Source organism: Oncorhynchus keta, unplaced genomic scaffold (genome assembly GCF_023373465.1).
Source record: "Oncorhynchus keta strain PuntledgeMale-10-30-2019 unplaced genomic scaffold, Oket_V2 Un_contig_15275_pilon_pilon, whole genome shotgun sequence".
Taxonomy (NCBI): domain Eukaryota; kingdom Metazoa; phylum Chordata; class Actinopteri; order Salmoniformes; family Salmonidae; genus Oncorhynchus; species Oncorhynchus keta.
The window spans coordinates 207103-234870 of NW_026279227.1; the positions used below are offsets into that span (position 1 = coordinate 207103).

Below are 27768 nucleotides of genomic sequence, written 5' to 3' on the forward strand. Positions count from 1 at the left end.
ATATAGTAGAATCTAGTCTAATTCTCCTACTATTATATGTGTTGTAGAATCTAGTCTAATGTCTCCTACTATTATATGTGTTGTAGAATCTAGTCTAATCTCTCCTACTATTATATGTGTTGTAGAATCTAGTCTAATGTCTCCTACTATTATATGTGTTGTAGAATCTAGTCTAATGTCTCCTACTATTATATGTGTTGTAGAATCTAGTCTAATGTCTCCTACTATTATATGTGTTGTAGAATCTAGTCTAATCTGCTCCTACTATTATATGTGTTGTAGAATCTAGTCTAATGTCTCCTACTATTATATGTGTTGTAGAATCTAGTCTAATGTCTCCTACTATTATATGTGTTGTAGAATCTAGTCTAATGTCTCCTACTATTATATGTGTTGTAGAATCTAGTCTAATCTGCTCCTACTATTATATGTGTTGTAGAATCTAGTCTAATCTGCTCCTACTATTATATGTGTTGTAGAATCTAGTCTAATCTGCTCCTACTATTATATGTGTTGTAGAATCTAGTCTAATCTGCTCCTACTATTATATGTGTTGTAGAATCTAGTCTAATCTGCTCCTACTATTATATGTGTTGTAGAATCTAGTCTAATCTGCTCCTACTATTATATGTGTTGTAGAATCTACTATTATATGTGTTGTAGAATCTAGTCTAATCTGCTCCTACTATTATATGTGTTGTAGAATCTAGTCTAATCTGCTCCTACTATTATATGTGTTGTAGAATCTAGTCTAATGTCTCCTACTATTATATGTGTTGTAGAATCTAGTCTAATCTGCTCCTACTATTATATGTGTTGTAGAATCTAGTCTAATGTCTCCTACTATTATATGTGTTGTAGAATCTAGTCTAATGTCTCCTACTATTATATGTGTTGTAGAATCTAGTCTAATGTCTCCTACTATTATATGTGTTGTAGAATCTAGTCTAATCTCTCCTACTATTATATGTGTTGTAGAATCTAGTCTAATGTCTCCTACTATTATATGTGTTGTAGAATCTAGTCTAATCTGCTCCTACTATTATATGTGTTGTAGAATCTAGTCTAATCTGCTCCTACTATTATATGTGTTGTAGAATCTAGTCTAATGTCTCCTACTATTATATGTGTTGTAGAATCTAGTCTAATCTGCTCCTACTATTATATGTGTTGTAGAATCTAGTCTAATCTGCTCCTACTATTATATGTGTTGTAGAATCTAGTGTTGTAGAATCTAGTCTAATCTCTCCTACTATTATATGTGTTGTAGAATCTAGTCTAATCTCTCCTACTATTATATGTGTTGTAGAATCTAGTCTAATCTGCTCCTACTATTATATGTGTTGTAGAATCTAGTCTAATCTGTCTCCTACTATTATATGTGTTGTAGAATCTAGTCTAATGTCTCCTACTATTATATGTGTTGTAGAATCTAGTCTAATCTGTATGTGTTGTAGAATCTAGTCTAATGTCTCCTACTATTATATAGAATCTAGTCTAATGTCTCCTACTATTATATGTGTTGTAGAAGTCTAATCTCTCCTACTATTATATGTGTTGTAGAATCTAGTCTAATGTCTCCTACTATTATATGTGTTGTAGAATCTAGTCTAATCTGCTCCTACTATTATATGTGTTGTGCTCCTACTATTATATGTGTTGTAGAATCTAGTCTAATGTCTCCTACTATTATATGTGTTGTAGAATCTAGTCTAATGTCTCCTACTATTATATGTGTTGTAGAATCTAGTCTAATCTGCTCCTACTATTATATGTGTTGTAGAATCTAGTCTAATCTGCTCCTACTATTATATGTGTTGTAGAATCTAGTCTAATCTGCTCCTACTATTATATGTGTTGTAGAATCTAGTCTAATCTGCTCCTACTATTATATGTGTTGTAGAATCTAGTCTAATCTGCTCCTACTATTATATGTGTTGTAGAATCTAGTCTAATGTCTCCTACTATTATATGTGTTGTAGAATCTAGTCTAATGTCTCCTACTATTATATGTGTTGTAGAATCTAGTCTAATGTCTCCTACTATTATATGTGTTGTAGAATCTAGTCTAATGTCTCCTACTATTATATGTGTTGTAGAATCTAGTCTAATCTGCTCCTACTATTATATGTGTTGTAGAATCTAGTCTAATCTGCTCCTACTATTATATGTGTTGTAGAATCTAGTCTAATCTGCTCCTACTATTATATGTGTTGTAGAATCTAGTCTAATCTGCTCCTACTATTATATGTGTTGTAGAATCTAGTCTAATCTGCTCCTACTATTATATGTGTTGTAGAATCTAGTCTAATCTCTCCTACTAGAATCTAGTCTAATCTCTCCTACTATTATATGTGTTGTAGAATCTAGTCTAATGTCTCCTACTATTATATGTGTTGTAGAATCTAGTCTAATGTCTCCTACTATTATATGTGTTGTAGAATCTAGTCTAATGTCTCCTACTATTATATGTGTTGTAGAATCTAGTCTAATCTGCTCCTACTATTATATGTGTTGTAGAATCTAGTCTAATGTCTCCTACTATTATATGTGTTGTAGAATCTAGTCTAATCTGCTCCTACTATTATATGTGTTGTAGAATCTAGTCTAATCTGCTCCTACTATTATATGTGTTGTAGAATCTAGTCTAATGTCTCCTACTATTATATGTGTTGTAGAATCTAGTCTAATGTCTCCTACTATTATATGTGTTGTAGAATCTAGTCTAATCTGCTCCTACTATTATATGTGTTGTAGAATCTAGTCTAATGTCTCCTACTATTATATGTGTTGTAGAATCTAGTCTAATCTGCTCCTACTATTATATGTGTTGTAGAATCTAGTCTAATGTCTCCTACTATTATATGTGTTGTAGAATCTAGTCTAATGTCTCCTACTATTATATGTGTTGTAGAATCTAGTAGAATCTCTAATCTGCTCCTACTATTATATGTGTTGTAGAATCTAGTCTGCTCCTACTATTATATGTGTTGTAGAATCTAGTCTAATCTGCTCCTACTATTATATGTGTTGTAGAATCTAGTCTAATCTGCTCCTACTATTATATGTGTTGTAGAATCTAGTCTAATGTCTCCTACTATTATATGTGTTGTAGAATCTAGTCTAATCTGCTCCTACTATTATATGTGTTGTAGAATCTAGTCTAATCTGCTCCTACTATTATATGTGTTGTAGAATCTAGTCTAATCTGCTCCTACTATTATATGTGTTGTAGAATCTAGTCTAATCTGCTCCTACTATTATATCTGTCTAATCTGCTCCTACTATTATTGTAGAATCTAGTCTAATCTGCTCCTACTATTATATGTGTTGTAGAATCTAGTCTAATCTGCTCCTACTATTATATGTGTTGTAGAATCTAGTCTAATCTCTCCTACTATTATATGTGTTGTAGAATCTAGTCTAATCTCTCCTACTATTATATGTGTTGTAGAAAGTCTAAGTCTAGAAAGTCTAATGTCTCCTACTATTATATGTGTTGTAGAATCTAGTCTAATCTGCTCCTACTATTATATGTGTTGTAGAATCTAGTCTAATGTCTCCTACTATTATATGTGTTGTAGAAATCTAGTCTAATCTGTCTCCTACTATTATATGTGTTGTAGAATCTAGTCTAATGTCTCCTACTATATATATGTGTTGTAGAATCTAGTCTAATCTGTCTCCTACTATTATATGTGTTGTAGAATCTAGTCTAATGTCTCCTACTATTATATGTGTTGTAGAATCTAGTCTAATCTGTCTCCTACTATTATATGTGTTGTAGAATCTAGTCTAATGTCTCCTACTATTATATGTGTTGTAGAATCTAGTCTAATCTGCTCCTACTATTATATGTGTTGTAGAATCTAGTCTAATCTGCTCCTACTATTATATGTGTTGTAGAATCTAGTCTAATGTCTCCTACTATTATATGTGTTGTAGAATCTAGTCTAATCTGCTCCTACTATTATATGTGTTGTAGAATCTAGTCTAATCTGCTCCTACTATTATATGTGTTGTAGAATCTAGTCTAATCTGCTCCTACTATTATATGTGTTGTAGAATCTAGTCTAATGTCTCCTACTATTATATGTGTTGTAGAATCTAGTCTAATCTGCTCCTACTATTATATGTGTTGTAGAATCTAGTCTAATGTCTCCTACTATTATATGTGTTGTAGAATCTAGTCTAATGTCTCCTACTATTATATGTGTTGTAGAATCTAGTCTAATCTGCTCCTACTATTATATGTGTTGTAGAATCTAGTCTAATCTGCTCCTACTATTATATGTGTTGTAGAATCTAGTCTAATGTCTCCTACTATTATATGTGTTGTAGAATCTAGTCTAATGTCTCCTACTATTATATGTGTTGTAGATCTAGTCTAAGTACTATTATATGTGTTGTAAGTCTAATGTCTCCTACTATTATATGTGTTGTAGAATCTAGTCTAATCTGCTCCTACTATTATATGTGTTGTAGAATCTAGTCTAATCTGCTCCTACTATTATATGTGTTGTAGAATCTAGTCTAATGTCTCCTACTATTATATGTGTTGTAGAATCTAGTCTAATGTCTCCTACTATTATATGTGTTGTAGAATCTAGTCTAATGTCTCCTACTATTATATGTGTTGTAGAAGTCTAATGTCTCCTACTAATAGTCTAATGTCTCCTACTATTATATGTGTTGTAGAATCTAGTCTAATCTGCTCCTACTATTATATGTGTTGTAGAATCTAGTCTAATGTCTCCTACTATTATATGTGTTGTAGAATCTAGTCTAATCTCTCCTACTATTATATGTGTTGTAGAATCTAGTCTAATCTCCTACTATTATATGTGTTGTAGAATCTAGTCTAATGTCTCCTACTATTATATGTGTTGTAGAATCTAGTCTAATCTGCTCCTACTATTATATGTGTTGTAGAATCTAGTCTAATGTCTCCTACTATTATATGTGTTGTAGAATCTAGTCTAATGTCTCCTACTATTATATGTGTTGTAGAATCTAGTCTAATCTGCTCCTACTATTATATGTGTTGTAGAATCTAGTCTAATGTCTCCTACTATTATATGTGTTGTAGAATCTAGTCTAATCTGCTCCTACTATTATATGTGTTGTAGAATCTAGTCTAATGTCTCCTACTATTATATGTGTTGTAGAATCTAGTCTAATCTGCTCCTACTATTATATGTGTTGTAGAATCTAGTCTAATCTGCTCCTACTATTATATGTGTTGTAGAATCTAGTCTAATGTCTCCTACTATTATATGTGTTGTAGAATCTAGTCTAATCTGCTCCTACTATTATATGTGTTGTAGAATCTAGTCTAATGTCTCCTACTATTATATGTGTTGTAGAATCTAGTCTAATCTGCTCCTACTATTATATGTGTTGTAGAATCTAGTCTAATCTCTCCTACTATTATATGTGTTGTAGAATCTAGTCTAATCTGCTCCTACTATTATATGTGTTGTAGAATCTAGTCTAATCTGCTCCTACTATTATATGTGTTGTAGAATCTAGTCTAATCTGCTCCTACTATTATATGTGTTGTAGAATCTAGTCTAATCTGCTCCTACTATTATATGTGTTGTAGAATCTAGTCTAATCTGCTCCTACTATTTGTGTTGTAGAATCTAGTCTAATCTGCTCCTACTATATGTGTTGTAGAATCTACTCTAATCTGTAAAGTTTTCTGCATCGTAATGGCGTCCTACTTGTTTTCTTTCTCAGAAATAGAACTCCCACTACCACCCAGCCTACATTCCAAATTGCAAATATGACACTACTTTTGACTAGAGCCCAGGGCCCTATAGGGAATAGGGTGCCATTTGAGACGTAGCCCTGGTCATAGAGACCAGGCTGGGCCCTGCCTTGAATCTGCAACAGCTCTTTTCACACAGAGCGTCCTGTCACTCTCTGTGTGAAGTAATGAACACCTGACTGTAGGCTACTGCCAGGAGGGAATGGAATAATATATTTTATATGTTTACGACTGAAAATAACCATGAAGCCTGCTATTTTTAGGCCACAACATCAATAAATAGAGTAATCTAGAACGACTCAATGAAAGAAAGAGATGTCTATGTCTTGATGTGAGCTGGGAGCTAAACTCTCCTTGTTCTCTATTTCTCTCTTTCTCTTTCTCTTTCTCTTTCTCTCATTCTCTCTCTCTCTCTCTCTCTCTCTCTCTCTCTCTCTCTCTCTCTCTCTCTCTCTCTTTAGTCTAATGCCTACTTTCTCTTTCTCTCATTCTCTCTCTCTCTCTTTCTCTTTCTCTTTTCTCTTCTCTCTCTAATCTCTCTCTCTTCTCTCTCTGTTCTCTCTCTCTCTCTCTCTCTCTCTCTCTCTCTCTCTCTCTCTCTCTCTCTCTCTCTCTCTCTCTCTCTCTCTCTCTCTCTCTCTCTCTCTCGCTCTCATTGTTTGTAGTCTTATGAGGAGTTGGTGAGAGTGATGAACTCTGAGCAGGAAAGGCCGTTTGTGTGCAGTGCCCCTGGCTGTTCTCAGGTGAGTGTGTCGACACACGTCGGTGTATGTGTGTTTGTGAGGGATGTGTGTGTTTGTGCAGTGGTGGAAAATTATTCAATTGTCATACTTTAAAGGGAGCGTGTGTTTGTGAAAGCGTGTGTTTGTAAAGGGAGCGTGTGTTTGTGAGGAGCGTGTGTTTGTGAAATATTACTTGAGTAAAAGTGTTTCCTTGAGGGAGCGTTGTGTTTGTGAGGGAGCGTGTGTTCTGTGAGTATAAGCGTTATGAGCGTGTGTTTAGGGAGCGTGTGTTTGTGAGGGAGCGTGTGTGACATGTTTGTGAGGGAGCGTGTGTTTGTGAGGGAGCGTGTGTTTGTGAGGAGCGTGTGTTTGTGAGGGAGCGTGCTTAATCTGTCACTTTGAGGGAGCGTGTGTTTGTGAGGGAGCGTGTGTTTGTGAGGGAGCGTGTGTTTGTGAGGGAGCGTGTGTTTGTGAGGGAGCGTGTGTTTGTGAGGGAGCGTGTGTTTGTGAGGGAGCGTGTGTTTGTGAGGGAGCGTGTGTTTGTGAGGGAGCGTGTGTTTGTGAGGGAGCGTGTGTTTGTGAGGGAGCGTGTGTTTGTGAGGGAGCGTGTGTTTGTGAGGGAGCGTGTGTTTGTGAGGGAGCGTGTGTTTGTGAGGGAGCGTGTGTTTGTGAGGGAGCGTGTGTTTGTGAGGGAGCGTGTGTTTGTGAGGGAGCGTGTGTTTGTGATTTAGCGTATGTTTGTGAGGGGCGTGTGTTTGTGAGGGAGCTGTGTTTGTGAGGGAGCGTGTGTTTGTGAGGGAGCGTGTGTTGAGGGAGCGTGTGTTTGTGAGGGAGCGTGTGTTTGTGAGGGAGCGTGTGTTTACCTATAGGGAGGGTGAGGGAGCGTGTGTTTGTGAGGGAGCGTGTGTTTGTGAGGGAGCGTGTGTTTGTGAGGGAGCGTGTGTTTGTGAGGGAGCGTGTGTTTGTGAGGGAGCGTGTGTGCACACTTATGTGCAGTGGTGGAAAAAGTATTCAATTGTCAAACTTGAATAAAAGTCAAGGTACCTTAATAGAAAAGGACTCAAGTGAAATTCATCCAGTAAAATATTACTTGAGTAAAAGTCTAAAATTATTTGGTTTTAAATATACTTACGTAAGTATCAAAAGTAAATGGAGTTGCTAAAATATACTTAAGTCTGAAAAGTGAAAGTATAAACCATTTCAAATTGTGTATATTAAGCAAACCAGATGGCACATGGATAGCCAGGGGCATGCTCCAACACTCAGACATCATTTACCTATAGCCAGGGGCACCACTCCAACACTCAGACATCATTTACCTATAGCCAGGGGCATGCTCCAACACTCAGACATCATTTACCTATAGCCAGGGGCACGCTCCAACACTCAGACATCATTTACCTATAGCCAGGGGCATGCTCCAACACTCAGACATCATTTACCTATAGCCAGGGGCACGCTCCAACACTCAGACATCATTTACCTATAGCCAGGGGCACGCTCCAACACTCAGACATCATTTACCTATAGCCAGGGGCACGCTCCAACACTCAGACATCATTTACCTATAGCCAGGGGCACACTCCAACACTCAGACATCATTTACCTATAGCCAGGGGCACCACTCCAACACTCAGACATCATTTACCTATAGCCAGGGGCACGCTCCAACACTCAGACATCATTTACCTATAGCCAGGGGCACGCTCCAACACTCAGACATCATTTACCTATAGCCAGGGGCACACTCCAACACTCAGACATCATTTACCTATAGCCAGGGGCACGCTCCAACACTCAGACATCATTTACCTATAGCCAGGGGCACACTCCAACACTCAGACATCATTTACCTATAGCCAGGGGCACCACTCCAACACTCAGACATCATTTACCTATAGCCAGGGGCACCACTCCAACACTCAGACATCATTTACCTATAGCCAGGGGCACCACTCCAACACTCAGACATCATTTACCTATAGCCAGGGGCATGCTCCAACACTCAGACATCATTTACCTATAGCCAGGGGCACGCTCCAACACTCAGACATCATTTACCTATAGCCAGGGGCACGCTCCAACACTCAGACATCATTTACCTATAGCCAGGGGCACGCTCCAACACTCAGACATCATTTACCTATAGCCAGGGGCACGCTCCAACACTCAGACATCATTTACCTATAGCCAGGGGCACGCTCCAACACTCAGACATCATTTACCTATAGCCAGGGGCACGCTCCAACACTCAGACATCATTTACCTATAGCCAGGGGCACGCTCCAACACTCAGACATCATTTACCTATAGCCAGGGGCACGCTCCAACACTCAGACATCATTTACCTATAGCCAGGGGCACGCTCCAACACTCAGACATCATTTACCTATAGCCAGGGGCACATTACATTTAAGTCATTTAGCAGACCAACACTCAGACATCATTTACCTATAATTGGTGCATACACCTTATGACAACCAGTGGAACAGCCACTCCAACACTCAGACATCATTTACCTATAGGGGGGAGACAGGGGGGTGAGAAGGATTACTTACCCTTACTTACCCTATCCTAGACATCATTTACCTATCAGCCAGGAAGGTCCAACACTCAGACATGATTTACCTATAGCCAGGGCTGTCCAACACTCAGACATCATTTACCTATAGCCAGGGGGGCCAGACACTCAGACATCAGTTTACCTGGGCTGAGCGCTCCAACACTGACATCATTTACCTCAGTGGTAGGGAGGCGAGCAGGCCAGAGGTGGAACACTCAGACATCCTTGTTTGGGTGTAGGGCCTGATCAGAGCCTGGGGGCACTCCAGGTCAGACATCATTTACCTATAGCCAGGGCAGCTCCAACACTCAGACACCATGGTCTTGTAGCGGATGCATCATTTCAACTGGAAGCCAGTGCCAGTGGAGAGAGCGGAGGAGCAGGGGTGACACTCAGACATCATTTGGGAAGGTTGAACACCTCCAACACTCAGACATCATTTACCTGGATGAGTTGTAGGGGTTTAATGGCACAGGCAGGGAGCCCAGCCAACATCATTTACAGTATCAAGCCAGATGACAAGTGCCTGGATTAGGACCTGCGACCGCTTACCTGTAGTGGGGCACACTCAGACATCATTTACTACTAGCCAGGGGCGACATGTTTACCTATAGCCACAGGCAACTCCAACACTCAGACATCATTTACCTTGAGAACGACATCATTTCAGGGTGTTGTCCAACACTCAGACATCATTTACCTATAGCCAGGGGAGGACAACAATCAGACATCATTTACCTATAGAGGGGCAGCTCCATGGACACTCGGGCAGTCATTTACCGGGAGGAAGACAGCTCCATTTACCTTGCTGAGGTTCAGACATCAGGTTGACCTATAGCCACACTGATATGTCTGCCAGACACTGCAGAGACATCATTTACCTATCAGCCAGGGGGAAAGGAGAAGATTAACACGTCTGCATAGCAATGATAGGAGAGACCATGTGAGGTTATGACAGAGCCAAGTGACTTTTGTATAGCCAGGGGAGACATCAGACATCATTTACCTAGAACAGAGCCACTGGGGGACACCAGTGGTGAGAGCCAGTGGTGAGGAGACAGATTTCTAGCCAGGGGCCACGCCACCTCAGACATCATTTACCTATCAGCCAGGGGCACGCTCCAACACTCAGACATCGTTTACCTATAGCCAGGGGATGCCCAACACTCGGAGAGGGTGGAGAGGAGGATCTGATGGACATCATTTACCTATAGCCAGGGGCCGACTCCAACACTCAGACATCATTTACCTATAGCCAGAGGCAGAGAGAGTTAGCTTTAGCAGTGCGGACCTCCATGATACCATAGCCAAGGGCAGTCCAACACTCAGTTGATTGACTAGTCTTGAAACACTCAGACATCATTTACCTATAGAAGGTCATTCACTCCAACAGATCAGACATCATTTAGCTGGCCAGGCACGGCACGCTCAGACATCATTTTGGAGAGCCAGAAGGGATACTGGTCTGTCAGTCATTTACCTATAGGAGGGATCGCTCCAGGTTTTTTTCAGACAGGGGTGCACTCCAACACTCAGCTCATTTACCTTAGCCGGGGGGACACGCTCCAACGGTCAGACATCATTTACCTATAGCCAGGGGAAGGTCTCCAACATGGTCTGGAGAAGACATCATTTACCTATAGCCAGGTTGTTGGGCACGCCAGGGCACGTCCAACACTCAGACATCATTCATCTATAGCCAGGGGCATGCTCCAACAGGTCAGACATCAGGGTAGGGCAGTGTGGGCAGAACCACTCAGACATCATTTACCTATAGCCAGTGTCGTTTGACCTATAGCCACGAGGATCCAACACTCAGTCATCATTTCAAAATGGTAGCCAGGGTCATCTGCAACAGGGAGACATCATTTACAGGATAGAAGGGGCAGAGCTCCAACACTCAGACATCATTTACCTATAGCCAGTGGCAGCACACTCAGAGACAGAGGAGCTCCAACACTCAGAATGTTTACCTATAGGGACATGCCATTTACCTATAGCCAGGGGCAGGCTCCAACACTCAGACATCATTTACCTAGCCCATTCCCACTCAGACATCCTGCCAGGGGCCCTGTTCTGTGAGCTCCAACACTCAGACATCATTTACCTATAGCCAGGCATCTCCAACACTCAGACATCATTTACCTAGGGAGTCCAGGATGCAGTCCAACACTCAGACATCATTTTATAGGAGGCAGAATCAGGAGATAGGTTGGAGAAAGTTTACCTATAGAGGGAGAAGATAGGATAGCCAACACTCAGACATCATTTACCTATAGCCAGGGGCACGGCTCCAACACTCAGTACATTTACATGGGAACCTGGATGAGAGCCAGAGGGCACGCTCCAACAGTCAGACGGAGACTTGGAGGGGAGTTGCATTTAATGAGGCCAGGGAAGCTCCAAACAGACATCATTTACCTAAAGATGAGGTCACTCAGACATCATTTACCTATAGCCTTGGGCACGCTAGGACATCAAGGTAGAGAGGGTCCAACAGGTCATTTACCTAAGAGGAGGCACTGGAAAGAAGGAGGCAGACACTCAGACATCATTTACCTATAGCCAGGGGCAGACTCAGACATGGGGAGGTTAAAGCTCCAACACTCAGACATCATTTACCTGAGCCAGGGGCACGTCTCAGGACACTCAGGCATCATCATTTACCTATGAGGGGCAGCTCCGAGGGACACATTTACCTAGCCAGGGCGCTCCAACACTCAGACATCATTTACCTATAGAAAGGGCTGGTACACTGTGACAGCACACTCAAAGGACATCATTTACCTATAGCCAGAAACAGAGAAAGACCACTTGGGAGAGATCAGACATCATTTACCTATAGCCAGTGCCACCACCCAACACTCAGACATCATTTACCTATAGCCAGGTGCACGCTCCAACACTGGGCATCATTTACCTATAGCCAGTAGGAGTAGCAGTGTTATCTGTGGTCCAACATCCATGTTTCCGTCAGGGTGCCAACATCATTTACCTATAGGGAGGCAGGCTCCAAGATGACATCATTTACCTTGCCAGGGGCAGATTGGCAGTTCCAGAGGCTACCAGAGACCTGGAACTCCAGCCGGGGTCCAACACTGGGACCACCATTTACCTATAGCCAGGGCCACGCTCCAACACTGGACATCATTTACCTATAGCCAGGAGGCAGAGAACAGGGATAGACAGACATCATTTACAGGCTACAGAAAAGGGCACGCTCCAACAAGGACATCATTTACCTATAGCCAGGGACACACTCCAACACTCAGACATCATTTACCTATAGCCAGGGGCTATTGACTAAAATGACATCATTTACCTATAGCAGGGGCACCACTCCAAAAGACATAGGCTAGCCAGGGGCTCCAACACTCAGACATCATTTACCTATAGCCAGGGGCAGTCGCTCCAACACTGAGACATCATTTCTACAGTGCTGCTAGCCAGGGGCACGCTCCAACACTCAGACATCATTTACCTATAGCCAGGGGCAGTTCCAACACTCAGACATCATTTACCTATAGCCAGGGACATCATTTACCTATAGCCAGACTACACAACATCATTTTTGAAACAAAGACATCATTTACCTATAGCCAGGGGCACGCTCCAACACTCAGACATCATTTACCTATAGCCAGGGGCACACTCCAACACTCAGACATCATTTACCTATAGCCAGGGGCACGCTCCAACACTCAGACATCATTTACCTATAGCCAGGGGCACCACTCCAACACTCAGACATCATTTACCTATAGCCAGGGGCACGCTCCAACACTCAGACATCATTTACCTATAGCCAGGGGCACGCTCCAACACTCAGACATCATTTACCTATAGCCAGGGGCACACTCCAACACTCAGACATCATTTACCTATAGCCAGGGGCACGCTCCAACACTCAGACATCATTTACCTATAGCCAGGGGCACGCTCCAACACTCAGACATCATTTACCTATAGCCAGGGGCACGCTCCAACACTCAGACATCATTTACCTATAGCCAGGGGCACGCTCCAACACTCAGACATCATTTACCTATAGCCAGGGGCACACTCCAACACTCAGACATCATTTACCTATAGCCAGGGGCACGCTCCAACACTCAGACATCATTTACCTATAGCCAGGGGCATGCTCCAACACTCAGACATCATTTACCTATAGCCAGGGGCACGCTCCAACACTCAGACATCATTTACCTATAGCCAGGGGCACGCTCCAACACTCAGACATCATTTACCTATAGCCAGGGGCACGCTCCAACACTCAGACATCATTTACCTATAGCCAGGGGCACACTCCAACACTCAGACATCATTTACCTATAGCCAGGGGCACGCTCCAACACTCAGACATCATTTACCTATAGCCAGGGGCACGCTCCAACACTCAGACATCATTTACCTATAGCCAGGGGCACACTCCAACACTCAGACATCATTTACCTATAGCCAGGGGCACGCTCCAACACTCAGACATCATTTACCTATAGCCAGGGGCACGCTCCAACACTCAGACATCATTTACCTATAGCCAGGGGCACGCTCCAACACTCAGACATCATTTACCTATAGCCAGGGGCACGCTCCAACACTCAGACATCATTTACCTATAGCCAGGGGCACACTCCAACACTCAGACATCATTTACCTATAGCCAGGGGCACGCTCCAACACTCAGACATCATTTACCTATAGCCAGGGGCACGCTCCAACACTCAGACATCATTTACCTATAGCCAGGGGCACGCTCCAACACTCAGACATCATTTACCTATAGCCAGGGGCACGCTCCAACACTCAGACATCATTTACCTATAGCCAGGGGCACGCTCCAACACTCAGACATCATTTACCTATAGCCAGGGGCACGCTCCAACACTCAGACATCATTTACCTATAGCCAGGGGCACGCTCCAACACTCAGACATCATTTACCTATAGCCAGGGGCACGCTCCAACACTCAGACATCATTTACCTATAGCCAGGGGCACGCTCCAACACTCAGACATCATTTACCTATAGCCAGGGGCACGCTCCAACACTCAGACATCATTTACCTATAGCCAGGGGCACGCTCCAACACTCAGACATCATTTACCTATAGCCAGGGGCACGCTCCAACACTCAGACATCATTTACCTATAGCCAGGGGCACGCTCCAACACTCAGACATCATTTACCTATAGCCAGGGGCACGCTCCAACACTCAGACATCATTTACCTATAGCCAGGGGCACGCTCCAACACTCAGACATCATTTACCTATAGCCAGGGGCACGCTCCAACACTCAGACATCATTTACCTATAGCCAGGGGCACGCTCCAACACTCAGACATCATTTACCTATAGCCAGGGGCACGCTCCAACACTCAGACATCATTTACCTATAGCCAGGGGCACGCTCCAACACTCAGACATCATTTACCTATAGCCAGGGGCACGCTCCAACACTCAGACATCATTTACCTATAGCCAGGGGCTCCAACACGACATCCAACACTAGCCAGTCCGCCAGACTCATCATTTATCCTATAGTGAGCACGCTCCAACACTCAGACAGCATTTACCTGATAGCCAGGGACGCTCAACTGTCAGACATGAGTCCTCCAGATCAGAGGCAGTAGGGATGACCAGGGATGATATCTGTTTAGTTTGTCAGCCAGATCAGAGGCAGTAGGGATGACCAGGGATGATCTCTGTTTAGTGAGTCCTCCAGATCAGAGGCAGTAGGGATGACCAGGGATGATCTCTGTTTAGTGAGTCCTCCAGATCAGAGGCAGTAGGGATGACCAGGGATGATCTCTGTTTAGTGAGTCCGCCAGATCAGAGGCAGTAGGGATGACCAGGGATGTTCTCTGTTTAGTGAGTCCTCCAGATCAGAGGCAGTAGGGATGACCAGGGATGTTCTCTTTTTAGTGAGTCCCCCAGATCAGAGGCAGTAGGGATGACCAGGGATGTTCTCTGTTTAGTGAGTCCCCCAGATCAGAGGCAGTAGGGATGACCAGGGATGTTCTCTTTTTAGTGAGTCCCCCAGATCAGAGGCAGTAGGGATGACCAGGGATGTTCTCTGTTTAGTGAGTCCATCAGATCAGAGGCAGTAGGGATGACCAGGGATGTTCTCTGTTTAGTGAGTCCCCCAGATCAGAGGCAGTAGGGATGACCAGGGATGTCCTCTTGATAAGTGTGAGAATTAGACCATTTCCTGTCCTGCTAATCATTCAAAATGAGTACTTTTGGGTGTCAGGCTAAATATATGGAGTAAAAAGTACATTATTTTCTTTAGGAATGTAGTGAAGTAAAAGTAAAAGCTTGCAAAAATATAAATAGTAAAGTACAGATACCCACCAAAACGACTTAAGTAGTACTTTAAAGTATTTTTACTTCGGTACTTTACACCACTGCTTATGTGTGTGTTTTGTGTGTGTGTGTGTGCTCGTGCATGTTGGTGTGTGAGTGCCTGTAACATGAAGAAGAGGTTGAAGAGGGAGCCTGAAAAGCACGGTGCTGCCTCACACATCAGGAGAAACAGAATAGCACCCACTTCCAGTCAAACTCCAGCTGTAAAGAAATGAGCTTTTTGCTGCAGAAAAACACCACAGAATAATGGTTCATAATAAGGTCTATCACCCTTTTGTTAGGATGCACAGTAGAGGTGAAGTGTGAAGATCAAATATGTATTGTCCTATTTTATATTGAAGTAAGGCTTTGGGCCTCCCGAGTGGTGCAGCGGTCTAAGGCACTGAATCGCAGTGCTAGAGGCGTCACTACAGACCTGGGTTTGATCCCGAGCTGTATCACAACCGGCCGTGATTGGGAGTCCCATAGGGCGGTGCACAATTGGTCCGTGTTAGGGGAGGGTTTGGCCGGGGTAGGCTGTCATTGTAAATGAGAATTTGTTCTTCACTAACTTGCCTAGTTAAATAAAAAATAAGGTATAGATTATAGAGAAGTCATTCTAGACTTGATAAATTCCTTTTCATACCGTATGTTCAGTGTTAACCTCTCAGGTATTTTGTCCACATGCAGGGACATGAAGATGATCGACTACTACATGTTTTCTTACTCTGTGATCATAGACAACCACAACACTCACAGGAATGTGTTCCTGGAGTGCAGTATTCCTTTAACTGTCTCTGCATGCCTTTTTAACCTGGAATTAACACTAGTGAATATCATCCAAAATATCACTGAATACCACTGGACTCCAGGCTTGACACTGTGTGTGTAGAGAACTGAGTGGTTGTGTTCTTTATCAAGGAGGACCACATTGGAACAATGGTATTTTAATTTTAAAATAACTATATTTATTGTTTCATGTGTTTTCTTAATCTTTTTTAACAGTACCATTTTCTTCACCCCAGAATAAATCAAATCATACTGTCTCAACAGCGATTCCCCACAGAGGACCACCTGATGATTCACCGGCACAAGCATGAGATGACTCTGAAGTTCCCCTCCATAAAGATCGACAGCATGTTATCAGGTGACAAATGGCTTCATGCTGTATGCTGTAACTTCACTTTCTAGGCTGCATCCCAACTGGCATCCTATTCCCTATGTAGTGCACTACATTTGACCAAGGCCCATAATAGGATGCCATTTGCGACACATCCTCTAGTCTAATATTGTAACATGTACGCTGGGAGTCGGGAAGCAAATACAGGGAGTGAAAAGGTCATAATAAATAGAACATAGTACAAAACTAGAAACAGGAAAAGCAAACAGACATGAAACAGAAGCAGAGTCACGAACGCCTGACGAAGAACCAAGGGGACCGATGTAGGGGAGGTAACCAGGAAGGTGATGGAGTCCAGGTGAGTCTCATGAGGTGCACGTGCGAGTAACGATGGTGGCAGGTATGCGTGATGATGAGACAAGTGGCACGTGGAGAGCCGGAGAGGGGGAGCGGGAGTACACTTGACAAATAGTCTGGTCCCATCGTGGTGTTCTGGAATAGATGAGTGTTTTAGTTCTCCCTCAGGAAGTAGCAACTCTCCGCGCCAGGCAGATAGTCAGTCAGGCTATAAACAAACAGTACTGTGTAGTCTACATCAGGGTTGGGGTTAATTCAGTTTTTTGGATTCAGTCAATTCATTGAAATTCACTTAATGAATGACTGAATTGACAAGTGAATTCAGGCCAACTGTGCTGTGTGTTGTGTTGAGGAGAGTTTGTGGTTCACTACTGTACTGTACCTCGACTCTGTTGTGACTCCTCATTTCCCTACGGTGAAAGCCTCGTTGTGTATTGAGTCTAATCTCTAACCCATACCTTGTAGTTCTGCAGTGCTCAGCAGGACAATGAGACACTGATATATCGTCGGAGAAATTCGTGTTTTTCCTTTTTCCAAGTTAAGATAAATGTTTTGTCAAAGATGCCGCTGGCTCCCTGTCATCATCACAGATGTCATTAGTCTTGCTGTGACAGTGGGGACGGGTGGTGGAGGAGGGGTTCCCTGCCCCACCATACAGATGGGAGGAGATGAGGTGTGGTTGGGGGTGACATATTGATCCACAGTTCAAAGGAATACCTGATTTATAGTTTTTTCAACACCTGTAAGTGTCACCCCCAGGCTAAGTCATACTTCCAGATCTTTAGTGCCGAGACAGAGCCCAGCTGAGGCAGCAGAAGACTGTGTGTGTGTGTGTGTGTGTGTGTGTGTGTGTGTGTGTGTGTGTGTGTGTGTGTGTGTGTGTGTGTGTGTGTGTGTGTGTGTGTGTGTGTGTGTGTGTGTGTGTGTGTGTGTGTGTGTGTGTGTGTGTGTGTGTGTGTGTGTGTGTGTGTACAGCTGTAGGATCTCAATTTGATCAACCTTTTGCAGGAGACCTTTAAAACTTGTGGTGTATTTGAGAGTTAAAAAGTCTTCTTTAGAAAAATGTATCAACCCCTCCAAAAATGTCCATTAATTATAACCCACATAATAAATATACTTTCCTGTTGCAGCAGGATTATTTTCCTGCTGTCACTCTCAGAAAAAATGGTTCCAAAAGCGAGTATCCGCTGTCCCCATAAGAGAACCCTTTCTGGGGGCAAGTAGAACCTTCTATGGAAAGGGTCCTACATGGAACCCAAAAGGGTTCTACTTGGAACCAAAAACAGTTCTTCTTCAAAGAGTGTAGCAAATAGTCTGAAATGAGGATTTGACGTGTGTGTCTGTACAGAGCCTTCAGAAAGTATTCAGACCCCTTCACTTTCTACACATGTTGTTGTGCTACAGCCTGAATTCAAAATGGATTACAAAAACAAAATCTCACCCATCTACACACAATATATGACAATGTAATGACAAAGTGAAAACATGTTCTTAGACATTTTTGCAAATGTCTTGAAAATGAAATACAGGAATATATCATTTATGTAAGTATTCACAGCCCTGCGTCAATACATGTTAGAAGCATCTTTGGCAGTGATTACAGCTGTGAGTCTTTCTGGGTGAGTCTCTAAGAGCTTTGCACACCTGGATTGTACAATATTTGCCCATTATTATTTTCATATTTCTTCAAGCTCTGTCAAATTGGTTGTTGGTCATTGCTGGACAACCACTTTCAAGTCTTGCCAAGGATTTTCAAGCAGAGTTAAGCCAAAACTGTTACTCAGACACTCAGGAACATTCACTGTCTTCTTGCTAAGCAACTCCAGTGTAGATTTGGCCTTGTGTTTTAGGTTATTGTCATCCCGGTGTCTGGTGGAAAGCAGACTGAACCAGGTTTTCCTCTTGGATTTTGCCTGTGCCTCCATTCCGTTTTTTTTTATACCCAGAGTCTCTGGTGGCACAGCTAGACCACTGCGCCACCCAGGAGACCTGCTTTGCCTTTTTTATACCCATGCTCTAGTCGGCTGGCCCTCACTACATATTCGTCGCCAGACCCACTGGCTCCAGGTCATCTACAAGTCCATGCTAGGTAAAGCTCCGCCTTATCTCAGTTCACTGGTCACGATGGCAACACCCATCCGTAGCACGCGCTCCAGCAGGTGTATCTCACTGATCATCCCTAAAGCCAACACCTCATTTGGCCGCCTTTCGTTCCAGTACTCTGCTGCCTGTGACTGGAACGAATTGCAAAAATGCTGAAGTTGGAGACTTTTATCTCCCTCACCAACTTCAAACATCAGCTATCCGAGCAGCTAACCGATTGCAGCTGTACATAGTCTATTGTAAATAGCTCACCCTTTTTATCACCCAGTTTTTATACTGTTTTTATTTATTTCTTTTCTGCTCTTTTGCACACCAATATCTCTACCTGTGGCACAGCTAGACCACTGCGCCACCCATTGGAGACCTGTAACTCTTTGCCTATTTTATACCCAAATGAGAAGTCTCTGGTGGCACAGCTAGACCACTGCGCCACCCAGGAGACCTGCTTTGCCTTTTTTATACCCAGAGTCTCTGGTGGCACAGCTAGACCACTGCGCCACCCAGGAGACCTGCTTTGCCTTTTTTATACCCAGAGTCTCTGGTGGCACAGCTAGACCACTGCGCCACCCAGGAGACCTGCTTTGCCACATTTTTTGAGGTATGACTTTAGTTCCGTGTTGCAAACAGGATCCATATTTTGAGATATTTTTATTCTGTACATGTTTCCTTCTTTTCACACTGTCAATTAAGTTAGTATTGTGGAATAACTACAACGTTGTTGATCCATCTTCAGTTTTCTCTTTATCATAGCCGTCAAACACTGTAACTGTTTTAAAGTCACTATTGTCCTCAAATATTTGTAGTTACTGGGTGTATGGATACACAATTCCAAAGTGTAATTAATAACTTACATCATGCTGAAAGGGATATTCAATGTCTGCTTGTTTTTACCCATCTACTAATAGGTGCCCTTCTTTGTGTTATGTGAAAACCTCCCTGGTCTTTGTGGCTGAATCTGTGTTTGAAATGCACTGTTCAACTGAGGGACCTTACAGATAATTGTATGTGTGGGGACAGAGATGAGGTAGTCATTCAAAATCATGTTAAAAATCATGTCAAACACAATGCACACACACACTATGCACACACACACACACACACTATGCACACACACACAATGCACACACACACTATGCACACACACACACTATGCACACACTATGCACACACTATGCACACACACACTATGCACACACACACTATGCACACACAGTCCATTTACTCCTGACCTTATTTCAGCTTGCCATAACAAAGGGGTGAATACTTATTGACTCAAGACATTTCAGTTTTTCAGTTTGAATTCATTTGTAAACACATTTTGAAAAACATGATTCCACTTTGTGTAGGTCAGAGACAAAAACATCAATTTTAATACATTTTAAATTCAGGCTGTAACACAAGATAATGTGGAAAAAGTGAAGGGGTGTGAATACTTTCTGAAGGTACTGTGTGTGTGTGTGTGTGTGTGTGTGTGTGTGTGTGTGTGTGTGTGTGTGTGTGTGTGTGTGTGTGTGTGTGTGTGTGTGTGTGTGTGTGTGTGTGTGTGTGTGTGTGTGTGTGCGTGCGGAGGCTCACCAGGAGGCTGGTGAGGGGAGAATGGCTCATAATAATGTCTGGAATGGAGTTGGTGGAATGGTATCAAACACATAGAAACCATGCGTTTGATGTGCTCAATACTTTTAATTCCATTCCAGACATTAATAAGAGCCCGTTCACCCCAATGAAGGTGCTACGGGCCACCTGTGGTGTGTGTGTGTGTTAGGCTGATGCTGACTGAGATGGTCTTCTTTATTATTTACACTGAGCGACCAGGAGAGTCAGGTTTCTGACCCGGCCGAGTCAGTGTCCTTATCCCCCCCCCTCTCTATTACGGCTCTGTCCATTTGTCTTTCTGAAACCTCGGAGCCTTCTGGCTGGGATGTGAGAGGGTTGACGATCATAAGTCACCTGGCTGTCTGACTCTCCTGTTTAGGGTTAAAACAACTTCAACATGTCACCCAGAGAGATTTGAACGACCCCCAGCCCCTTCCCCGTTTTGATATGTAACACCCAAGCTTACCTCATTTCACCAACGTTTGGTCTGTTCTCCTGACATATGCTGTGACTTGTCACGTCATCATACTTCTCTGGAAATGGACACCGCTTGCGCTCCAGTTTTTGAAAAGGTTTTAATTGAAGAGTTAAGCTCTCATCCTCCCTATGGGGAAAGACAGACTGGTTTGGTCAAACTGTATTTTGGTGGTCAATCCTCAGTCTAGCCAGAATGGATAAACAGGCCGTGGTGGAGTATGCTTTCAGCCTTTGAAAAGGACATGATCCTAAAATCACCTTGGACTGTCTGAAACACGATCCGGTCTCTCTGGTCTCTCTGCCCCCTGATGCTGAGCAGAGTAACACTGCCTGACTGAAGGGAACAAACGAGCCCCCCTCTCTGTAGGTGAGGTCTGGACATTGTTAACTGAAATGTTGCTAGTGAGAGTAGTATCTCTGTCTAATGTAAAAGGAGAGTGGCTTTTCTAACCATTTGGAATGTCCATTAGCTTGGTCAATGTATTCTCTGCCTCTGCCCACTTCATATTCATCAGCTGTTCTTCTTTGTCAGCAAACTATCATAACTTAACAGTTCAGGCAGCAAACATACCGTGCAGATTTATCTACAAATGTACTGTTTTATACGATATTTAAACCTATTTTGATCTGTTTCTAGAATGAATGTTTTCCAGACCAAGTTGCTACCTGCTAGGATGCTAATATCCATTCTAGTGTGAGTTTTATATGTAATTCAGTGGTGTCTCCTGTGTTCCAGACCAGACGCCGACCCCGACGCGCTTCCTGAAGAACTGTGAGGAGGTGGGTCTGTTCAGCGAGCTGGACTGTTCTATAGAACAGGAGTTCAGGAAGGCCCAGGAGGAAGAGGACAACAAACAGGTAGACAAGATGACAGTAAGACAACTAACCTGATTATCATGTAGACAAGATGACAGTAAGACAACTAACCTGGTTATCATGTAGACAAGATGACAGTAAGACAACTAACCTGATTATCATGTAGACAAGATGACAGTAAGACAACTAACCTGATTATCATGTAGACAAGATGACAGTAAGACAGATAACCTGATTATCATGTAGAGAAGATGACAGGAAGACAACTAACCTGATTATCATGTAGACAAGATGACAGTAAGACAACTAACCAGGTTATCATGTAGACAAGATGACAACTAACCTGATTATCATGTAGACAAGATGACAGTAAGACAACTAACCTGATTATCATGTAGACAAGATGACAGTAAGACAACTAACCAGGTTATCATGTAGACAAGATGACAACTAACCTGATTATCATGTAGACAAGATGACAGTAAGACAACTAACTTGGATTACCATGTAGACAAGATGATAGTAAGACAACTAACCTGATTATCATGTAGACAAGATGACAGTAAGACAACTAACCTGATTATCATGTAGACAAGATGACAGTAAGACAACTAACCTGATTATCATGTAGACAAGATGACAACTAACCTGGTTATCATGTAGACAATATGACAGTAAGACAACTAACCTGATTATCATGTAGACAAGATGACAGTAAGACAACTAACCTGATTATCATGTAGACAAGATGACAGTAAGACAGCTAACCTGATTATCATGTAGACAAGATGATAAGACTAACCTGATTATCATGTAGACAAGATGACAGTAAGACAGATAACCTGATTATCATGTAGACAAGATGACAGTAAGACAACTAACCTGGTTATCATGTAGACAAGATGACAGTAAGACAACTAACCTGGTTATCATGTAGACAAGATGACAGTAAGACAACTAACCCGATTATCATGTAGACAAGATGACAGTAAGACAACTAACCTGGTTATCATGTAGACAAGATGACAGTAAGACAACTAACCTGATTATCATGTAGACAAGATGACAGTAAGACAACTAACCTGATTATCATGTAGACAAGATGACAGTAAGACAACTAACCTGATTATCATGTAGACAAGATGACAGTAAGACAACTAACCTGATTATCATGTAGACAAGATGACAGTAAGACAACTAACCTGGTTATCATGTAGACAAGATGACAGTAAGACAACTAACCTGATTATCATGTAGACAAGATGACAGTAAGACAATAACCTGATTATCATGTAGACAAGATGACAGTAAGACAACTAACCTGATTATCATGTAGAAAGATGACAGTAAGACAACTAACCTGATTATCATGTAGACAAGATGACAGGAAGACAACTAACCTGATTATCATGTAGACAAGATGACAGTAAGACAACTAACCTGATTATCATGTAGACAAGATGACAGTAAGACAACTAACCTGATTATCATGTAGACAAGATGACAGTAAGACAACTAACCTGATTATCATGTAGACAAGATGACAGTAAGACAACTAACCTGGTTATCATGTAGACAAGATGACAACTAACCTGATTATCATGTAGACAAGATGACAGTAAGACAACTAACCTGATTATCATGTAGACAAGATGACAGTAAGACAACTAACCTGATTATCATGTAGACAAGATGACAGTAAGACAACTAACCTGATTATCATGTAGACAAGATGACAGTAAGACAACTAATGATTATCATGTAAGACAACTAACCTGATTATCATGTAGACAAGATGACAGTAAGACAACTAACCTGGTTATCATGTAGACAAGATGACAGTAAGACAACTAACCTGGTTATCATGTAGACAAGATGACAGTAAGACAACTAACCTGATTATCATGTAGACAAGATGACAGTAAGACAACTAACCTGGTTATCATGTAGACAAGATGACAGTAAGACAACTAACCTGATTATCATGTAGACAAGATGACAGTAAGACAACTAACCTGATTATCATGTAGACAAGATGACAGTAAGACAACTAACCTGGTTATCATGTAGACAAGATGACAGTAAGACAACTAACCTGATTATCATGTAGACAAGATGACAGTAAGACAACTAACCTGGTTATCATGTAGACAAGATGACAGTAAGACAACTAACCTGATTATCATGTAGACAAGATGACAGTAAGACAACTAACCTGGTTATCATGTAGACAAGATGACAGTAAGACAACTAACCTGGTTATCATGTAGACAAGATGACAGTAAGACAGATAACCTGATTATCATGTAGACAAGATGACAGTAAGACAATTGAACCTGTTGTTATCATGAAGACAAGATGACAGTGACAATGTGTTTTAACCTGGTTATCATGTAGACAAGATGACAGTAAGACAATAACCTGGTTATCATGTAGACAAGATAACAGTTAAGATGACAGTAAAATGAAGGACATTGTCTTTCATCCTGTTTATCTGTAGTACAAGATAACAGTTACAAACCTGGGTCAACTATTCTGTTTACAATGACAATTATTTAAATGAAGGTTGGCCATGTGTTTATCTTTCCAAGTGTCAGGGTTTTCTCTTCAGGTAGAGAAGATGAGAGTAAAAATACAAACCTGCTTGTCAAACGAACCCTCAACTTCATCTGTGTTTATCCGTACAGTGATAACCCAGGGGTCTGTCACAATTATTGAATCAAGGTCGGTTGTCTGTTTTATCTGTTGTACAGTAAGTGTGAAGTGTTTCACCTGTGTTTATTTGGATGTACAGTAAGATAAGCCCAGGGGAACCCCGGGTCAACTTCACCTGTGTTTATCTGTGGAGTACAGTAAGATAAGCCCAGGGGAACCCCGGGTCAACTTCACCTGTGTTTATCTGTGGAGTACAGTAAGATAAGCCCAGGGGAACCCCGGGTCAACTTCATCTGTGTTTATCTGTGGAGTACAGTAAGATAAGCCCAGGGGAACCCCGGGTCAACTTCATCTGTGTTTATCTGTGGAGTACAGTAAGATAAGCCCAGGGGAACCCCGGGTCAACCCACAGCTGGGTAGTCCCCCATTATCTTGCAGGGTTATCATTCTGGTTTCCCCCCAGCCACCACAGACACACTCCATGCAGGTTTCCCCCAGCCACCACAGACACACTCCATGCAGGTTTCCCCCAGCCACCACAGACACACTCCATGCAGGTTTCCCCCAGCCACCACAGACACACTCCATGCAGGTTTCCCCCAGCCACCACAGACACACTCCATGCAGGTTTCCCCCAGCCACCACAGACACACTCCATGCAGGTTTCCCCCAGCCACCACAGACACACTCCATGCAGGTTTCCCCCAGCCACCACAGACACACTCCATGCAGGTTTCCCCCAGCCACCACAGACACACTCCATGCAGGTTTCCCCCAGCCACCACAGACACACTCCATGCAGGTTTCCCCCAGCCACCACAGACACACTCCATGGTTTCCCCCAGCCACCACAGACACACTCCATGCAGGTTTCCCCCAGCCACCACAGACACACTCCATGCAGGTTTGGGCTCCCGTGTGGTGCAGCGGTCTAAGGCACTGCATCTCAGTGCTGGAGGCGTCACTACAGACCTTGGTTCGATTCCAGGCTTATCACAACTGGCCGTGATTGTGAGTCCCATAGGGCGGCGTACAATTGGCCCAACGTCGTTAGGGTTTGGCCGGGGGAGGCTGTCATTGTAAATAACAATTTGTTCCTAACTGACTTGCCAAGTTAAATAAAGGTTCAAATGTAACTGTACACACACTGTCTTCATTCCCCCAGCCACCACACACACACACACACACTCCAGGCAGTTAACTACTTCCTTGGCCTGAAACACTCAGAGTAGGCACATGCATAGTCACACAAGTCAACTCCTAACCAATTGTAACAAACTAGCTGACACACTCACAACAGGTAGACTCTATCCTTCCCTATAATTCAATTCCAGGGACTTTATTGGCATGAGAAAATATGTTAATGTTGCCAAAGCAAGTGAAGTAGATAATATACAAAGTGAAATAAACAATAAAATGAACAGTAAACATTACATTCACAGAAGTTCCAAAAGAATAAAGACATTTCAAATGTCATATTATGTATATATACAGTGTTTTGATGATGTGCAAATGGTTAATGTACAAAAGGGAAAATAAATAAATATAGGTTGTATTTACAATGGTGTTTGTTCTTCACTGGTTGCCCTTTTCTTGAGGCAACAGGTCACAAATCTTGGGATTTCACCCAGTAGATATGAGAGTTTATCAAAATTGGGTTTGTTTTCAAATTCTTTGTATCCCACTCACATGTCAGGATTCAAACGCTGTGTGACAGCAAGAGCACAGACAGACAGACAGACAGACAGACAGACAGACAGACAGACAGACAGACAGACAGACAGCAGCTTGAGACTAGGCTGGACAGACAGACAGACAGCAGCTTGAGACAGTGAGACCAGGCTGGACAGACAGACAGACAGCAGCTTGAGACTGCGAGACCAGGCTGGACAGAAAGACAGACTGCCAGCAACAGTGATGTCTGATTGGACTCTAAGGTAGTTGTTAATGCATTATGGGTCAATGTTAAGAACTCTTTACCTGTGAAATGATATCTATACTCTACTGGCCACAACACAGCTACACTGTATCTCTGTCCTTCAGACTGCTGATCCAGTGTCTGGTCTGGTCTGTAGACTGTATCTCTGTCTCCCAGACTGCTGATCCTGTGTCTGGTCTGGTCTGTAGAATGTATCTCTGTCTCTCAGACTGCTGATCCAGTGTCTGGTCTGGTCTGTAGAATGTATCTCTGTCTCTCAGACTGCTGATCCTGTGTCTGGTCTGGTCTGTAGACTGTATCTCTGTCTCTCAGACTGCTGATCCTGTGTCTGGTCTGGTCTGTATCTCTGTCTCCCAGACTGCTGATCCTGTGTCTGGTCTGGTCTGTAGACTGTATCTCTGTCTCCCAGACTGCTGATCCTGTGTCTGGTATGGTCTGTAGACTGTATCTCTGTCTCTCAGACTGCTGATCCTGTGTCTGGTCTGGTCTGTAGACTGTATCTCTGTCTCCCAGACTGCTGATCCTGTGTCTGGTCTGGTCTGTAGACTGTATCTCTGTCTCCCAGACTGCTGATCCTGTGTCTGGTCTGGTCTGTAGAATGTATCTCTGTCTCTCAGACTGCTGATCCTGTGTCTGGTCTGGTCTGTAGACTGTATCTCTGCTGACGTCTGGGTCTGGGTTTGGCTGTGGAAGCTGTCTGTGTGAGTCAAGTCACCCAGGCCACGTCCAGCCTCCTCAGTCCCCACAGTCTGGCGGTCTGGCGTTTATGGTTGAAGAGCTGGGCTCAGTCAGCACGACTGGGAGGCGAGTCTCAGCAGGACTGTGGAGTACACAGCATGGCAGCATATCACAGGGGAGAGAGATAAGGAGAAAGGTTGGTTGAAGTTCAAGAGAGCATAGCTTACAACAGTTTGCTCTTGGAAAAAAATGTGCTGTCTAGAACCAAAAACTGTTCTTCAGCTGTCCACATAGGAGAACCCTTTGAAGAACCCCTTTTGGTTCCACGTATAACCCTTTGGGTTCCAGGTAGAACCCTTTCCACAGAGGGACAAAAGAGTTCTACCTGGAACCAAAAAGGGTTCTCCTAAGGGGACAGCCGCAGAACCCTTTCGGAACCCTTTTTTCTATGAGTGTAGAAGTTTCTGGTAGGGAAGTCTGTTGTTGTTATTGGTCTGAAAACCAGACCTTCCTAACCCCGCCTCCCCCACACACACTCACATTCACACACACCTCCCCAACAGTCATGAGACCATAGTTTGCAAACATGTAGTCCTTCAAATAAGGGGCAATCAGAAGTTGC

The 27768-nt window shown here is 42.8% G+C and overlaps 1 protein-coding gene and 2 long non-coding RNA genes across 26 annotated transcripts in view; 1 reads left to right on the top strand and 2 right to left on the bottom strand.

Moving 5' to 3' along the window:
- Nucleotides 1–27768, top strand: part of LOC127918933 (cyclic AMP-responsive element-binding protein 5-like) — a 96015-nt gene that overhangs the window by 8307 nt on the left and 59940 nt on the right. For 2 of the 3 annotated variants that reach the window (XM_052502207.1, XM_052502205.1), the window contains exons 2-4: nucleotides 6439–6516; nucleotides 16462–16555; nucleotides 21795–21931. In XM_052502207.1, coding sequence (XP_052358167.1) covers nucleotides 6463–6516; nucleotides 16462–16555; nucleotides 21795–21931 — 285 coding nt within the window. In that variant the 5' untranslated portion in view covers nucleotides 6439–6462. The remainder of the gene's footprint in view (nucleotides 1–6438; nucleotides 6517–16461; nucleotides 16556–21794; nucleotides 21932–27768) is intronic. The other variant, XM_052502206.1, reaches the window with a different exon arrangement.
- Nucleotides 7961–13325, bottom strand: LOC127918935 (uncharacterized). 3 transcript variants are annotated; one of them, XR_008101417.1, is made up of 3 exons: nucleotides 12693–13325; nucleotides 8308–8515; nucleotides 7961–8101 (listed from the first exon to the last, which is right to left on the bottom strand). It is a non-coding gene; the product is annotated as an uncharacterized LOC127918935 (long non-coding RNA). The 3 variants fall into 3 exon arrangements; XR_008101416.1 differs by having other exon boundaries at nucleotides 7961–8266; XR_008101415.1 differs by having other exon boundaries at nucleotides 8226–8515.
- Nucleotides 21966–24279, bottom strand: LOC127918936 (uncharacterized). 20 transcript variants are annotated; one of them, XR_008101423.1, is made up of 3 exons: nucleotides 24257–24279; nucleotides 23690–23769; nucleotides 21966–22025 (listed from the first exon to the last, which is right to left on the bottom strand). It is a non-coding gene; the product is annotated as an uncharacterized LOC127918936 (long non-coding RNA). The 20 variants fall into 20 exon arrangements; XR_008101422.1 differs by lacking the exon at nucleotides 24257–24279 and adding an exon at nucleotides 24090–24112; XR_008101421.1 differs by lacking the exon at nucleotides 24257–24279 and adding an exon at nucleotides 24010–24032.